This window comes from Vulpes vulpes, chromosome 13 (assembly GCF_048418805.1).
Source record: "Vulpes vulpes isolate BD-2025 chromosome 13, VulVul3, whole genome shotgun sequence".
NCBI classification, from domain to species: Eukaryota; Metazoa; Chordata; class Mammalia; order Carnivora; family Canidae; genus Vulpes; species Vulpes vulpes.
This window is the reverse complement of record NC_132792.1, coordinates 104,313,346-104,329,799: the sequence shown is the minus strand read 5'-3', so window position 1 is coordinate 104,329,799 and position 16,454 is coordinate 104,313,346. Positions and strand designations below refer to the sequence as shown.

General features: G+C 41.1%; 1 protein-coding gene across 2 annotated transcripts in view; it reads right to left on the bottom strand.

Annotated features, from left to right (window-relative positions):
- Nucleotides 1-4,167: 4,167 nt before the first annotated feature.
- ASXL3 (ASXL transcriptional regulator 3) overlaps nucleotides 4,168-16,454 on the bottom strand; it is a 178,775-nt gene continuing 166,488 nt past the window's right edge. For both annotated transcript variants that reach the window (XM_072732136.1, XM_072732135.1), the window contains 2 exons: nucleotides 11,207-13,154; nucleotides 4,168-8,456 (listed from right to left, as the gene is read on the bottom strand). In XM_072732136.1, coding sequence (XP_072588237.1) covers nucleotides 4,740-8,456; nucleotides 11,207-13,154 — 5,665 coding nt within the window. In that variant the 3' untranslated portion in view covers nucleotides 4,168-4,739. The remainder of the gene's footprint in view (nucleotides 8,457-11,206; nucleotides 13,155-16,454) is intronic.

Here is a 16,454-nt window from a genome sequence, read left to right as displayed (position 1 = left end):
AGTTAAATTGTGTGTTGACAATTCACCAAACTGGAAATGGTCGATAATTCAACAGTATGTGGTTTTTTTTCTCCCTAAAATTTTTTAAGTAAAATTTTTGATGTATTTAACACATTTTATGTAACTACCTCATTTCATAAAAAATTAAAAATGACAATTATTTAATGTTTAATTTCTTTATTTTCTCCAGAATATTTTAATATTGAAACCCAAATTGTTACTTTGAGAAAGGGAAAAAAACAGAGAAACATGAAGAGACAAACATTTCATTTCATTTAACTTATGGTATTGTGAGCAGTCACTTTTGTAGGCAACACTTTTCTTCTTTGTAGAAAAGAAATAAAAAACAAACAGCACCATTAAAGAATGCATGATCCCTGAATTCTAAACAAAACACTGTCTAAAAATTGTTTAAATGCTCGTTGCACTGAGTCACATTTAGTCAGGTATCAAAGCAAGCATAACAGTATTAAATTGTAGCAGTCTTACTGAATCAACTGCTCCCCCTTCTGAGGATTTTACACACCTTTCGTGAGTTTTTCCTGTGGGAATAATATATTCTTTGGTAGAGGACTGAAGGAGGGTTTTACTTTTCTGTATGCTGATATAAAATGTCTGTATGTTCAGGGCCTTCGCCCTCAATCTGTGTTTGTCATGCATGTTATGTTTGGGTTGATTTCACATTTTGCTGTTACACTGTAGGAGTAATACCGCCTTTTTTTTTTTTTTTAAAGGCATTAAATGGCTAATGTCAAACAGATGTAAACATTCAGAATACTGACCCCAAAAAAAAGTACACACACACACATTAAAAAAACAAAACAAAACTGTACTGAAAATATGAATCAGATTAGGTTTCTAGGAAGCAGGGGGAAAAATACAGCAGTACAAGAAAATTATGGCAACCAAGTAAAGCACTTTTTTGGAAACATTCATGAACAGTACAAATACAACAAAGTTTTTCTACAGTCTAAATTATTCTGCAACTATCAAATATAGTACAAAGCGAAATAGTATGTGCTATAAAAAAGCAGCTCCTTTAAATTATAGTAAAAATGCTTTTTGTTCGCTTTACAGTGACAAAGCATGAGGACTGAAGACAAGATTTTTATATTCAGTGACATTTTGGCTACATAGGCCCCTGACAGTCTGACGAGTTCCTTTTCTAGGACTCTTCACATTGTTCTCTAGAAACACAGAAAGACAGTGACTCTGGGCTCTGCATGCTCCGCGGGCTCATTCCCACCAGGCAGCTAGTGCGGTGCTGGCCTCCACACCAGAGAGACGATGCAACCCTAAGCTTGGCTTCAGCTTCTGTGACCTGGAACCTCACCAGACCAAGCAAGAACCGGGAAACCAAGGCCACAGTAACTTCCTCTCGCGAAACGGTGCGAGTGTTTAAAATGGGGCTGCAACATCACGTATTCTTAATCTTGGCTGCGTTATGAAGCACCATGTGCACCAGCTTGTTGGGTTTTGTAGGTTTATTCTGAACGACTTAGAACATCCAAGGTCTAGAAGTCACCTAAACCTGCTCTACAGCTCATCCCAGAAACACATACCACCATAAAGTCTTTATAGCAACCAGGCTCAACCTCATAGGTTTGTTTTCAAGTTTTTTTCTTCAAACTAGACCTTAGTAGAGAAATATTATATATAACTATGGTGCTCAGTTCACCAACATTTCTGCTACTCTCACTTTGGGGAAGGAAACTATTTTCATTTTGAAAATGAATTTGCATCAGAACGTTCTTATTAACATGCCCATTAACTACCTAAATGTCTTTACACACTTCAGGCATATGCATATCATAGAGGAGGGGGATGAGGGAATAGCAGTTCTCTGCTTTCCCCTGCTCCAAAAGTGCTACTTAGGGAAATACATCCTTTGTGATAAAGAAAAAAAAATTACATGTTACATGTGCAAGTTCTATTCCTGATAGGGATATCAGAGTGTCCAATGATCAGGATAATGCACACACTAACATTTGCACATTACACCACAATAACCATGTAGTAAATAACATACTACATTTGCACATAGGCAGACACCTGTGGAAATCAGGAAGTTAAGAACCTACTTACCTAATCCGAATATACTGGTTTTCGTATATGTATATTAAGTGGACACTTGTAAAATATCTGACCCACATTTTACTTCTGAATTTTTCTTTCCATTATTTTTTAGCCCAAAGATACTAATTTTTTCACTAATATAAACCATATGCGAACATTAGGAATTTGAGCTGGGGCAAAAGAGAGAAAGGGCACAGAAGAATTATCCTCTTTGGACCTGGGTGATAGAATCCATGCACGATCAACAATCGATTCACCAAAATCATGTGAAATATCACCTATTTTGTGAAAAATCAAAACATACAGAAGGACACTTTTTTCTTTATTCCCAGTACCTTGCAGGCAGTATCCCACAATGATGGAACCGACAGTGAGCTCAGTATCACTTCCGCCTCAACCGGACCTCATATACAGAGTGCAAAGCTTCGTAGACCAGGGTTTCTTCAACACGGTGCCAGTTACTGATGTAGTGATCTTTGAATCTGCTGGTGTGGCCAGTACCTGACACTGGTAGAGTGGCAACTGCATTCGGAAGGAGTTGGCATGCAAGGGTCTACATTTTACGGGCTCCCTTCTGTGAGACTAGAGCGTGCTCTTCTGAACTAGGATGGTATTGCAGCCAAGCCGACCACCGAGAGGATGCCGCCCAAACACAGCCTGGCGCAGGGGAACTAAGGGTCCACTGCAACTTGCGCCGCCGCCTTCCTTGGGAGGGGCTGGTTAGTGCACTGCTCACTTTCTCAGTCGTTCGCTTTGTTAATTTCAATGTGAAAAACAGAAGTGATGGTCCGGAAGGAAGCATGGCAGCTCAGCCACAGAGGCAGACCCTTCTTTGCTTTTCTAAGTATCTTTCGCTATCAGCAACCTATTAATGAAAGTGACATCTGTATCACCTAACAAAATTTGGCAACATCACAATAATAAATATGGAGGAGAAAACAAACAAACATGTACCATGGTTGATTCCTATTAAAAAATCACAAGTGTTTTTTTTTTCTCCCTCCAGGAATGTAATCTCTGCTTATTCCAGTTAAGTTTTAAGACATGTTTTAAGGGAATGTCAAAAGTTTACATTGATGTGAAAATGTCTGTCACTTTTACCCTGGATACAGAGGATACCCCCCACCCCATGATTTGTTTCATTTTTTAAATCCTACAGCCATGGTCAAGCAATGAATTAATGGCACTCCATATTTTGTGCTCTGCAATCTGAAGTTAAATGGGCGTGGCTTTGTTGTCTTTCATCTTTCCCACAATGTGCATGTGCTTTTGAACTTGCTTTAGGGAACAGAGCCTCCTGAACTACAGCTGTTCTCTGGCATGAGGGTGGTCAAAGTATGAGGAACGTAGCTCAAATACTCAACACTCAGACTTTACTGGATAAACACTGACGGTATTTGTAAGATGCAGTATCCCGTTTTCAAAAGCAGTTCCACTCCCCCAAATACGAAGAATGTACTGAATTCACCTGAGGGGGGGGGGGGGCGAAAGAAAACAAAACATGCAGTACCTAGAACAACTTTTAAAACAAAGGCTATTTCAGAGTCAAGTATAATTATGTAGATTGTGAATAAGAGAAAAATTGTTCAGAAACGTATCGTCACTTCAGCCTTCTGTAGTTCCTTTCATCATCATTGACACTTCTGCGGAGTCAGAAGCCAGAATGTACTGGTGTCATTAATAAAGGGTACGATTATTTTCCCCCCAGTTTTAATATCTAGTAGCTGTACTGGAGTGAACAGAATGGACTGATATTTACATTATCAACCCACTTCTATGTGTTTGCATACACAGCATTTTACTTGCTTACTCTTTAAACTTAAGGGCATTTTTTCATACTTGCTCTTAAAAGCTACACACGATGCTCTGAAATCCTCTGGGCCTCTGGGCCTCTGTTGGTCAACTGATCCTACAGTATCAGGTGTCAAAGGGCTCAAACCAGATTACTGGGCATAGGGCCCACGCTGCAATTTCAGGTATAAGACACATTTCACTACAATGTGTGCACAATGTCCAAGGCAGATCCAGAAATGCTGCCAGTCTCTGAAAAGAGTAAAAAGGGAGGGAAGAGAAGAAGGACAGTGGAGTTCATTAATGGCATACCTCCTTTAATGTATCTTTTGTGATATGAGCAAATACAAGGAATCATACACTTAAATCAGATTCCCCTTTCCAAATATGATTTAATCACTGTGGTCAAGGTAGGTCCAGAAGAGTCAACTGTGAAAACCCTTGTAATGGTTAATCTACAGAAGAATGAATAACCAACCACTTTAAGTCACTTGTACCATCCTCCTTCTACATCTGCATTTCTGGTTAGCATTAAGTAATTAAAAATGTCCTTTTCCTATCTACATCTGGATTTTAAAAAGAAAAAAAAAAACAAAACAAATGGGGCAGTGACCTGTATACACTTGGACAGAAATTTTCCAGAGCTGGGAATGGCAACTTAATATGTAAAAGACATGCTGCTGAGCCACTTGGTTGGGACGCCATCTCCCCTTTCTGGGAAATGCAAGTAAAGAATCCCAGAGAGAGAAGAGAATCTGTTCCAAAGTAAAATAAATTAGCACGATATAAACCACTGAGTTATTCAATTTGTTGCTGCTGACGCCGTTTGGCTTTTCCGTGTTGAAAAGGGATACTGCATCTTTCCTCGGCTCTTACCGCACAACCAGGCAAGCTACACAGAGTTTGGAGGGACCTATGCAGTCGTCATGGCAGAAGGCCCCGCAGCCTTTGCACACAATCATGGCTTTCAGCCGGCAAGAGCATTTCAGTTCCAACTGGTCCGCATTGCTGCTGTCGGCAAAGTTCTGAACGGGCATCTGAGCGTTCTGACCGGGCAGGCCCGTGGCAGGGCTGGAGCCGCTTCCCAAAATCCCAATGGACTTTTCAATTGCAGATGCTGCCCTTTTGAAGCTCGTGCTACCAAAGTGTATTGTTGGATAATTTCCACAGAGCTGCTGTTGTTGCTGCACCTGCATTTTCTGAGCAGCTAATTGGGTAAAAGGCTTTTGTGGCTCAGAAAGCAAATAGGAAGAGAAATCTGCATTTTTTAACGCAAATGCTTTTAACTGTTCTTTCATTTCATTCTGGTCATAGGAAACTTGTTTCATGCCCAGTTCACAGCTGCTGCTTAAACCTTCCTCAAAAGAAAGAGGTTCCGATTTTATATTGCTACATATGCCCGTGGACTGTGGCCAACTAAGTCTCTTAGTGGTTTCCATGGTAACTGGTGGTTGCTTTTGATCGGATGGGACTTCTGCATTAGGAATAGGTGGAGGTAGCGGAGGTGGCGGTGGGGGAGGCGGGGGCAAGGCCAAGGGCGGAGGGGGCGGAGGGGGTGGGGGTGGGGGATGCACCAGTGCTTTGTTTGGCATGGCGTGTGCGGCCCCTCCCACGTCATCACCTTCTTTCATGGCCATGTTGGGAGATAACATGTTGGCTAACCTTAGCTGGTGAGGTGCAGAGGAAAGGCCCACCTCTCCCAACCCCTTCTGTTCCAGATGCCTATTGAAGGCAAACGCACCACAGCCCACCGGGGGCTTGGCAGAGGCCTGTAACAGAGCTGCACTTGGGATGGGGCCCCTGGCAGCCACGGGCATTTGGTAAAACTGCTGTCTGTGTGAGGTACCAGCATCGGGGTGGAAGCTGCCATTCTTGTCGACGTGAAACAGGTTCTGCTGGAAGCTACACGAGGGGAGCAGCCGCTTTTGCTGTTTGACCTCGGGGCTGTGAACAATTCGGTTCTGCATGGAGTGCTTGCTCAGCCACTCCTGCTTAAACGGCTGGCTGTGTCCTAGCTGATTCATGCCCGAGTTGATGACACAAGGCACTCCTTTGACATCTGGCTCCACCAACAATTTCCCTGGCTCGCATTTAACTTGAGTGTGTTCCCCCACAGTCCTGGCTACTCTCTTTTTGGGGTGGTTTTCTCGCTTCCTCATCTGTAGTGGTGCAAGGGTCCCAGCCAGGTAGCCCTTCCCGTCCGGATTGGGAGAGCTGGACGGCATCTCCACAACGTTCCTCTCTGGTGCTGTCTTCCCCGCTGAGGTAGTTTGAAGAGGCAGAGGAAGCCTGTTAATTTCGAGCTTGGCTCCCAACCTGGGCTGAGGCAACACTTTTTCCAAAGGCAGGTTGCCCTGGAGTAACTGCGTCACGAGTGGATTGTTAGCCTCCACGGACGACAGCCGGCAGCCGGAGCTCCCCGCACTGGGGACTCGCTTCAGGGGGTCTGGGGCCAAGGAAATGGGCTCGTCTACGGCGCCAGGGGTGGGAGCCTTCACGCTCTGGGCCTGCTGCACGCCGGGGGCGACCTCTGTGGCCGGAGGCGGCAGCTCGGGGCCAGGGAAGTCTTCTGTGTCCATTCTAAAGCCCTTGTCCACCTCGTGAGGTTCAGACTTCACCGGGAGAGTGACGTTCGTTAGGAGGTTCCTGGGGTGAAGTTCTGACATCTGGGAGTAGCCGGCGTGCTCGGTTTTGATGGCCTTTGGACCACTCTGCTCCAGAAATTCTTTCTGTTTACTGGGAGTGGAGTGACTGACCAGAGGCTGCCCTGTGCTCCTCATCCCCTCGTCATTCCAGCAAATCCGGTTGCCCGGGTTATATGGATTGCTACAGGTTGTGTCCGCTTCACTCTTGAAAGCAGTGGGGCCACGAGCCTGCTCGGCAAAGCAGTTACTGGGAGTGGTCACCTCGTTTAGTTTATCTGGAACGACAAGGGGTCCCTCTCGGAGACTGGAACTGGCTGCCTGCATTGCTTTATTATTACACTCTTGCTTTGCTGCAGAAGCAGCGATGAAACTAGAACTGTGATCGACGGCGTCGCTGGCCACGGGCTCCGGCCTGCTAATAACAGATACCTGGGGACACACCATGGGCTGTACGGAGGCTTCTGTCCTCACTGACCTGCTCGGGAGGTCCAAGCTGGCTTCTGCGCTCTCGATGGAGACGGTTAGAGACAATGTGGAGGTCAGCGTGGTGCTGTGGTCAACGATGACTTTACACGGAATCGATCTGTTTATGGCTGCTGGTGCAAAGCCCCCCGCAGGTGGCTGAGGTTTCCCAGAATTGTCTGCCCTGTTTCGAGGCCCTGAATTTTTGTCCGAGCTTTCAGCACTTAATTTGGGAGGACTCTCATAAGAGTTTATCGTAAGCATGCTTCCAGTAAACATTGCGACAGGTGGTCGTGCAGCCAGAGGGTCTGTGACTGCCCCTGACTCCCTACAGCCGAGGGCGGCTCTCACAGTGGTGCCCACGGGCCCGGTGGCCTGTTCTTCACTCCCAGGCATGGCTATCTTCTCAGAGGGAAATCGGCTGTTAATTCCCGTTGGGGGAATCAAGACAGAGCTCGTGGAGAGATGGTTTGGCAAGTTCTTTCCAATGGAGGGAGTTGGCGCAGAGTTGTACTGACTGGGGATTAAGTGACCAGCACTGCTGCTGGGCAGGAGCAACGGCTTGTCATCCATGGGGCTCGAGACACTGCAGCCCTCTGCTGTGACGGGGACAGGAGCGCTTTCGATACATTTTGGTATAATGGTTATGCACGGAGTGTCAGTTCCCTGGATGGTTTTTAACATGCTTATGTTACAGGCAGAAATTGTAGTGTTTGCACTGTCAACAGACATTAGAACAGAGGATTTATCAACAGAACTCACAAAGGGATGTTCTTTAATTGCTCCCGACATAGCAGTGCTGCAAACAGACACAGGGACAGAATTTTTATTAAAAAGCATGGGCACACTGCTATTTTCAGAAGAGGTAGATGAAACAATTTTCTCAGGTAAGTGTGACACGGGTATGTTTTCATCAGAACTATGCACAGATAAGTCAGTGGCAGTTTCTGGAAGTTTAGCTGGGTTAAGAGACTGCTGTAATACAGTGGTGGTCTCCCGGAGGTGTGCAGACTTGTTGCTAGGAGATCTGCAGTTTGGATTGACAATAATCACACCAGTTGACCCTTCAATTTTTGTTTCAGGAGCAGAAGAGACTTCTAAGCTTGGGGGCCCTTCCTTTGAGCTGAGCGGAGGCAACCGGGACTCTTTAGTGTTCTGGAAGAGGTGGGCCCGGGCTTGATGCTTTGCAAAGAGCTTTGCCTTTGTCTGCTCTTTGATGTGTGCCAGGGTTCTTGCCTTTCCACCCTCTCCTGGGCTCCCCATGGCTCCTGAGACGATGCTCGCCGCGGCGGCTACCGCAGCTGCTGCGGCCGCCTCTCGCTGGGCCCTCGCTTGCTGGGCCCGGGCCTTGATATCTGCAAGGGTCCTGGCTCCTGTATTCCTCCCACTGCTGACCGACGTGCTGGGGGATGTGCGAGACTCTGGTTTGGAGACTGGTTGGCTCTTGATAATGAAAGGTGGCCCAATTTTGGAAAGCTGGATCTATAGGAAGAAGGGGAGAATGGAAAGAGAAAGCTCATGGTACATGATCACAGAGGAGGCAGGTGGAACGCGATAATGTGAGAGAGAAGATGTGCTGCATTCTCTCATAATGTGGCAGGAACGACACCTAAATCCCCGAATGGGCCTTTAGGGGATAAAGCGACAATAAATGTGGCATGAATGTGAAATTAAAATTTTCAATCTCTGTTTTTCATCTACAGAAACATCAACCGGTGACTTCATTTGGTATGGAAATGAAACATCTTCTTAATGCCTCATATAAATGGAAACAAAATCCATGCTTCTTAAAATGAGGTTAGCTAAAAAAGGCTTAGAGATATTTAGCTTTTAAATTATCTTCCTTCCTGGCAGAGAAAACTGGGACCTTAACTCTACATGAGTTTATCTCTTAATTTGACACAAAGAGAAAAACCTTAGCCAAGAGGTCAGGGGATTAGAATTCTCGTCCTGCCTTCACTCAAAGAAACTCTGTGATTTCAGGGATCACCATGCAGTTCGATTTCTCCAATGACCTCCTCCAGCCAGAGACTCTATAGTTTTTATGTACTCCCATACCAACCAGCACGCTGGCTCCTACATGCACAATAAGTGCACAATAAGAGTTTGTAAACTCACCTGTAAAATGAGACTAGTTATTTCTGGTCTATTTCCTTCATAGGGCTGCTATAAAGATGGAATGAGACTATATTTGTAAGAGTGCTCTGCTTTCCAAAGGGATCTGATATCGTTATCTTTCCATGAAAGCAAGGGTAACTCTGGTTTTCTGCCTCTAAAAGCAACTACGGAGCTTAGGCAGTTCCTTTGGATACTGGTAATCTACAATTTGCTGAATTTCATAAAGTCACACTGTTCACCTACTCATGCTAATTAGGAGACTCACAGTCATCACCAAACTCATGAGGCACAAGACCCAACACCAACATCCCATAGCAATGCCTGTGATGTGCTGGTCACTAAAACACTCTTAGAGTCATAGATTTGGAGAGCTGGAAGGGATCTAATCAAAGCCCCTCATTTTATAGCTGAAAAAACTCTTGGAGGGAAAATAGGTTGCCCTGGGGTCACAGAACTAGGGATTGACAGAGAGAATCTTTGGGTTCCCTGTTCAGGGCTGTTGACTGGTACTATGATTCCTTCGTTTTTCTCCTTCTAAAAAAAGCTTTTCCTAGAAAACATCTCTCTTTTTTAACATACATATATTTACACTATAAACAACATTTAACACATGATGTAGGATCATATCAATCTGAAATTATGCTTTGGAACTTTGGTGGATGAAATTATCTGTCTTTGCTATCTCATTTCTCATTTTCCAACCTGTAATGTCTCTCTTCTAATCCAAAGGTTCCAATGAAAAATGAATTTAGAGAGGAGAATCAATTTTTCCTGTTAAATATTTTATTTAGTTAATAAAAAAACTAAAAACATTTTAAAAATTATACCTAGATATACTTAAACAAGAATGCAAGGCCAAACACCAAATGTACTTATGGTATCCATCTATTGTAAAGTGTGTAGTACATTGAAAACAAGCTTTTGACAAGAAAAATCAGACTGCCATGTTCAAAAATATTTCCTATGAAAAGCACTTACATTTTTCTTTCCACTGCTTCAGAAATTAAAATGCACAGTGGGATTTTAATTGGAGTTTAATGTTCATCTTCCATATCTCTAGAATTTTATTTAATAGGGGTTACTTCATTAAGTAAAATAACTACAGCTACACTTTTAAAAGTCAGCCTTATGGGTATCATGAGACACATACAAAAAAATAGATGTCAGGGCAGAGTAAAATAAAGAGAAAGAGACTAAGAGAAACAAAGCTTGAATATGTTTTTAATTCTAAACCAAACCTATGGTGGAATAATCCACTTTATTGTAGAACAATATAAATGGACTGAGATGAAAGCACCAAATAAATATAGCTTATATTGGGTAGGATTTTTGTTGTTGTTGTTAAACAGTGTTTCTTTTGAATTAATCCTAATTTTCAGTTTACTTAGGCACAGCCAATTTATATAAAAGGCTTGTTTTCTGAGAGTTAAAACCTACCTGGGATCAAAAGAGAATATATAAATGGGAATGTTTGACTACAACTTTATTATTTGTGAAGTTAAATATCTCTTTACTATCTCAAAAAATAGGATTTGTATATCTAAATATCTATTGCATACCTCAGGGTATGCAAAGTAATTTCATCGATTTACTCAAGAAATATTTAATGAGGCTCTTCCATAAGTCAGGTCCTTCTGCTAGACAATGGTAGTGGTGATTATTTGCTGGAAAATAAATGAACCAGTATTCTGTACTTTTACCTCCTTAGTGTATGCCTTTGACTTTTGACTACTTTCCCTCATCCTACTAAACTTTTATAGGAGGCTAAATTATCAACTTCCCCCAAGTACATGTACCTCTTGGTCCTATACCTTGGAGTCCCCAAAAGACTATCTCGTGGCCTATAGGTTCCTCCAGGCCCTGTTCTCCCTCACTATTTCTTTTTCCTTAAATGCTGAGGTCTAAATATATACATGTATCTAAAATTATCATATGAGCTCAGTGATCCTTAAAAAGGATTGTTTAATATTAGACTAGTGCTGGGAGTATTAGATCATAAACTACATAAAACCTAGAGGGACAAAAACCTTACTTAGTTCTGAGAATTAAGCATCTACACAGGAAAAGCCTATTTTTCTGGAATTGTCTTTATTGTTATTATTATTACTCCATACCTTCAGAGGTGGCACTCTGGGCTCTTCTCTTGGAGGCTGTTCTTTCTCAGGTGGGCTGCTGGATGACAGGTTCCGGGTAGACTGATCATCTTCTATCCTAGCCCTCTTTTCCTTACAGATTCCAAAACTGTGCTGCTCTGCAGTTTTCCTTTTTGATATCTCGGATTCTCTACTTTCATTTCTTATCCCATCGGGTGATTTGGAGGGCTCTGATAACTTGGAAGAATGCGAGGTCTCCAACCGATTCTGTGAACTCCCCTGCTTATGTGTTTTATTTCTAGAGCCTTCTGAAAATGAAGCCTTATCCACTGAGGAGACATATTGCTTGTCCTGTAACTTAGCTGATGGAAGCTCATTTCCCTTATTCTCTGTTTCTTCAGAAAAGACAGATAGCTCCAATGGTGAAGATGCCCCTTTCTTTTCTGTTCTTTGCAGGATATTATGATTTTTTACCTTTATTATTTCTATAGAAGGAAGTTCTGGAATCGAAGCAGGGTAGGGCTTTTCAGTTTCAACATGTGATTTACAAGGCTGCTGATTCAGAGTCTTATTGTGCAAGTCTTCAGATGGAAATGCTTCAGGAACAATGGAGGACCCCATTTTGAGGGGTTCAGGAGTATTTGATAGAGTCTTCGGTTGAGAGAGAAGGCTCTCTCCCAGGGGCTTGGCAGGAGCAGAGCCTTCCTCTTTCTGTGGGGAGAGCGGTTCTTCAGATAGGGAAGGGGACTTTCTTTGCTGATGCATCATTCTCTCATTCATGGAAGAATTAGAAAGTGGAGATGTTTCTGAAGGAAGTGGCAAACTGGATATAAAGGTAGTCTCAGATGTGAGAAGCATGGAAGACACTGAAGATGTTTCTGATGTCAAAGGTAAATCAGACATGGGTGATGTTTCTGATGTTAAAGGTAAATTTGATACTGGGGATGCTTCAGATGTTAAAGGTAAATTGGACATCAGAGATGCTTCTGATATTTCAGGTGAAGTGGATATTGGAGATATTTCTGACATCAAAGATGCATGAAGATTTTCTTCGGGGGGATTTCTCTGATTATATTTGTCTGCATTTTCAGTGCTGGACACCTCAGAACAAAACGTTGTCTCAAGGGAGGCTGGAGTACATGATTCCTCTGAGGTGGACTGGGTTTCCCCTCCTGGGGATGTCAGGCTGGTACAGGCTCCCTCTGGGCTCTCAGAAGAGAACGAAGTTTCAGAGATGCAAGCATTCTCAGAAAGCTGTTCATCAGGGTCACTCTGTAGCTCCATATCTACAGCAATTCCTTCACTGGGAAACTGACCTTCTAAAGAAGATGACGCTGTTTTTATTTTTGGAGTATTGGTCTCTAATGCAGCTTCTGACTCCTTATGTTCTGTGTCACTGACATGAGTCATAGATGAAGTGCAAGGAATGAGAGAGTCACAGACTTCTAGCTGATCGATAACAACTGACATTTCTTCCTGGGGAGATTCTGATTTTTCTTCCACCTTAACTTCAATATGAGGCAATATTTCTAAAACATCATTCATCATAACACAGGATTCCAAGTTATCTTCAGGAGGTGCAACTTGGGGCTCTTCATGAGAGTTGGCTGGACTTTCAGACTCTTCAGAAAATTCTGGTATTGTCTTATGATTTTCATCCTGACATTCACAGATACTAGTCTCTACCTCTTCTGCAATTTCCTCCTGAATCACGGATTCTTCAGGGATCAAGATATCTTCTGATTCTGATTCCGCCATTACATCCTTACCTACATCTACCATAGGACAAAGCGTATCACAGAAATCAGGCTCTGGAGAAGTTGGACTTTTCATGCTTTTTGACTGTTGCTCTTCCAAGGGAGTCTGTGTAGAAAGACCTGGAAGGCCAGAGGTTCCACACGAACTTTCAGCTCCGTCATTGTTTGGTCCAGAAGTGAGCTTTATTGATTCCTCCCTTGACATGCCCAACCTGAAGAGAAATTATAAGTATTAAATATTATTCAAACACAAATAAGGTATAACTTGGAGGTATGGATATATATATATACACATATATACACACACACATATATGTATATGTATACATGTATATACATATATGCATACATATATGTGTATATATGTACATACACATATATACATATATACACATACACACACATTCTGTTGAATACTATATATAGTATACTATATATAGTGTATATACATACACTATATTCAATATATAGTATTCAATATATAGCATACTATATATAGTATCCAACAGAAATAAAAGCATTAGTATTCAACAGAAATAAAAGTATATATATAGTGTATATATATACTATATTCAATATATAGTATATATATTTATTCAACAGAAATAAGAGCATCAAATTAATTTCATAATCACTAACATGCTTAATTTATGTAAACATGTTTATAATGACTTAGTTCTACTGCCTTTATAATCATAAATAAACTAAACTCTACATTTGGTTTAAAAAGGTATATATTTTCATTTTTACTTATTTATTTGATATAGATTTTTATTCTATAAGCAAGGAGACATAAATTCTGCCAAATGTTAGTAAAAGGAATTTAAAAATTACATACTATAAAAGATTAGAAAAATATGGTCAGAAAAGCCAAATGTATAAGATCTAAAACTTTTTAAAGTCAGAAAGCAGCACTATGTCTTTATCATAAAAAAAACTGTAGGGCAGCCCGGGTGGCTCAGTGGTTTAGTGCTGCCTTCGGCCCAGGGCGTGATCCTGGAGACCTGGGATTGAGTCCCACATCGGGCTCCCTGCATGGAGCCTGCTTCTTCCTCTGCCTGTGTCTCTGCCTCTCTCTCTCTCTCTCTCTCTCTCTCTCATGAATGAATAAAATATTTAAAAAAACTGTATAGTTTTCAAAGGATGCAATATAAGCAAATAAGATTGATACAAGGTGGGTAGGTTGTAAAATCTTAAAACTGAAAAGACTTCCAAAGATTAAGTTCTCTTACACCAATGTACAAGGCATTACTCACCTTACTTTAATCTCTAAGTGTCTAATCTAAGACAATATGGAAATTTTGCAAAAGAGTAATGGATGTATTTGGTGTCAACAAAGTTGATTCTACTAGTTTACATTTATATGAGGCAAGACCTTAAAATTATTTGATGTGATCTTACTGTACAGATATTCCATAAAAGATAGCAAAGAATATAAATAAATAATCCAACCTAATATTCATGTCATAAGGAAAAGTTCATCAGAATTACAAAGATATTGTAAACCACTTTTTCCCATCATACTAAGTTACAATGTCAGCATCACATGGTAGATAAATAAGCTGTTCTAAAAGAAGTTAAATTCTTCAGACAATTACAAAGATAAGCAGAAGAGATATGTCTTTCTTCTGGAGAAAACATATCTGTCTGAAGAAATATAGTTAAAATAGTACTGATGTAGGAAAATATCTCAGTGAAACCTTCAACCTTTTGCTTAAATTCTCAAAATGAAAGGGAAATAAAACTGGATACATTTTTTGGATTGCATTCATTGACTTCTTTAACTAACATTCAGAAGATTCTAAAAAGAAGATAGAAGATACTCCCCCTCATTATTAGTCTCTTTTCTTTCAACTTTCCCTAAGATGGGTTCAAACGAACCTACAATTTATAACTATCTACACTGAGAGGAACAGAAGAACTACATTACAGATAAACTTAAAGCAAAATAATCAACTAGAAATATGGGGCTCGGCCAAGCAGAGATGCCACTGATACTAGGTTAAGTGTAGAATATACAGTACCTATCCACTGGCAGCCAAATTTCTGCTGGTTGTTAATAAGGATCTAATAAATTTATTATTATTAATTCATATTAAATATATGTAATATCATTAAATATAACAAATGTATGTTATATTATACATATGTGTGTATATGTATATAATAGATATGTATATATGGACAATAGCACTGCATAAAATATGCTTATGTTGACATTTTATTATTTTCATTAAAAAAATAGATTTAAGATGGCATAAGGCATAGGTTGATTTTCACAGCACACCACATAACACCACAAAGGAAAACAGTTAAGTTCAGAAATCTAGACTGTAAACCAACAGACCAACCCCTATAACTGAGTTAACATCCCTATGGGTGATCTCTTAGTAACCAAAGCAAATATAGAACAGTACTATGTTATAAGCAGAGTAAGTCACTAAGAACCATAATAAAGACCTCAAACAAATAGCTAAAAACTAAAGTAGACAACTCTTAAAAACAGGGGAGTTTGGATGGCAACATTCTTGGGAAAACTTAGAGCAGTAAAAAGACACTTGTCAACTGAAAATTATCTGACGCTATGAAACATAATCCTTCATACACTGGAGCCAAGTAATCTAGAAGTAACAACATTAGAAGAGCACTCAATGAAATGTCCAAAATATCTCTGTCATCCAGTATGTAATCGAAGACAGAAAGAGACAAAGACCAGTGACAATAAGGGGACAGAAACTCTATAGATAAACTACAGCAAGAAAAGGGTCAAAAAAAGAGAACTGTTTGTATTCAGCCCTCAGGGAGGTTATGTAATGGAGAATCATGCTTATTCACAGGATTGTAGCTGTTACCTTCCAGGGCAGGGGCCCTTAACCTGAGAGGCATGGAAGTCTAGAAGCCCTCAAATTTTATGTAAAAAAATTGTATGTGTGAATTTTTCTGAGAAGGAATTGTGGCATTAGGTGACTGAGCAAATCATTTAACCACACTGTGTAAACCTGGAAAAATTACTCAGTTTCACTGTATCTCAGTTTCCTAAACCCCTTTTTTAATGTAAAAGTAATAACGGTGTCCATCTTACAGGACAGTTGGGTAGGTTAGTGAAATAATACTTGCACAGCTCTTAGACACATATCAGAGCCAGGTATGCTCAATCACAACATGCTGAATGGGGGGAAGACCTCTGTCATGCATAGTCTCTAGGGTACAGGCTCTTTGAGGGCAGAGCTTAAGAAGCCCTGTGAACATCTGCACCTCTGGCATCTAGATGAGATACTGAATTAATTTTGCTGAATTAAAAAAAAAAAAAGTGCCCACAGTCAACCGCAACTAAGGACCAGTGCACTGGAGGTAACTAGCTCAGTTGTACCTTTGCCAGCACTGAAAACAGTGCTCCCAACATTCCCTTTGTCAGAAATATCATCCTCCAGGTTCTTAATCCTGCTGGGCATCAGCATGACCTAGAGACCATCTAAAAATACATATTTCTGGGCTCAACTACTGGACATTCC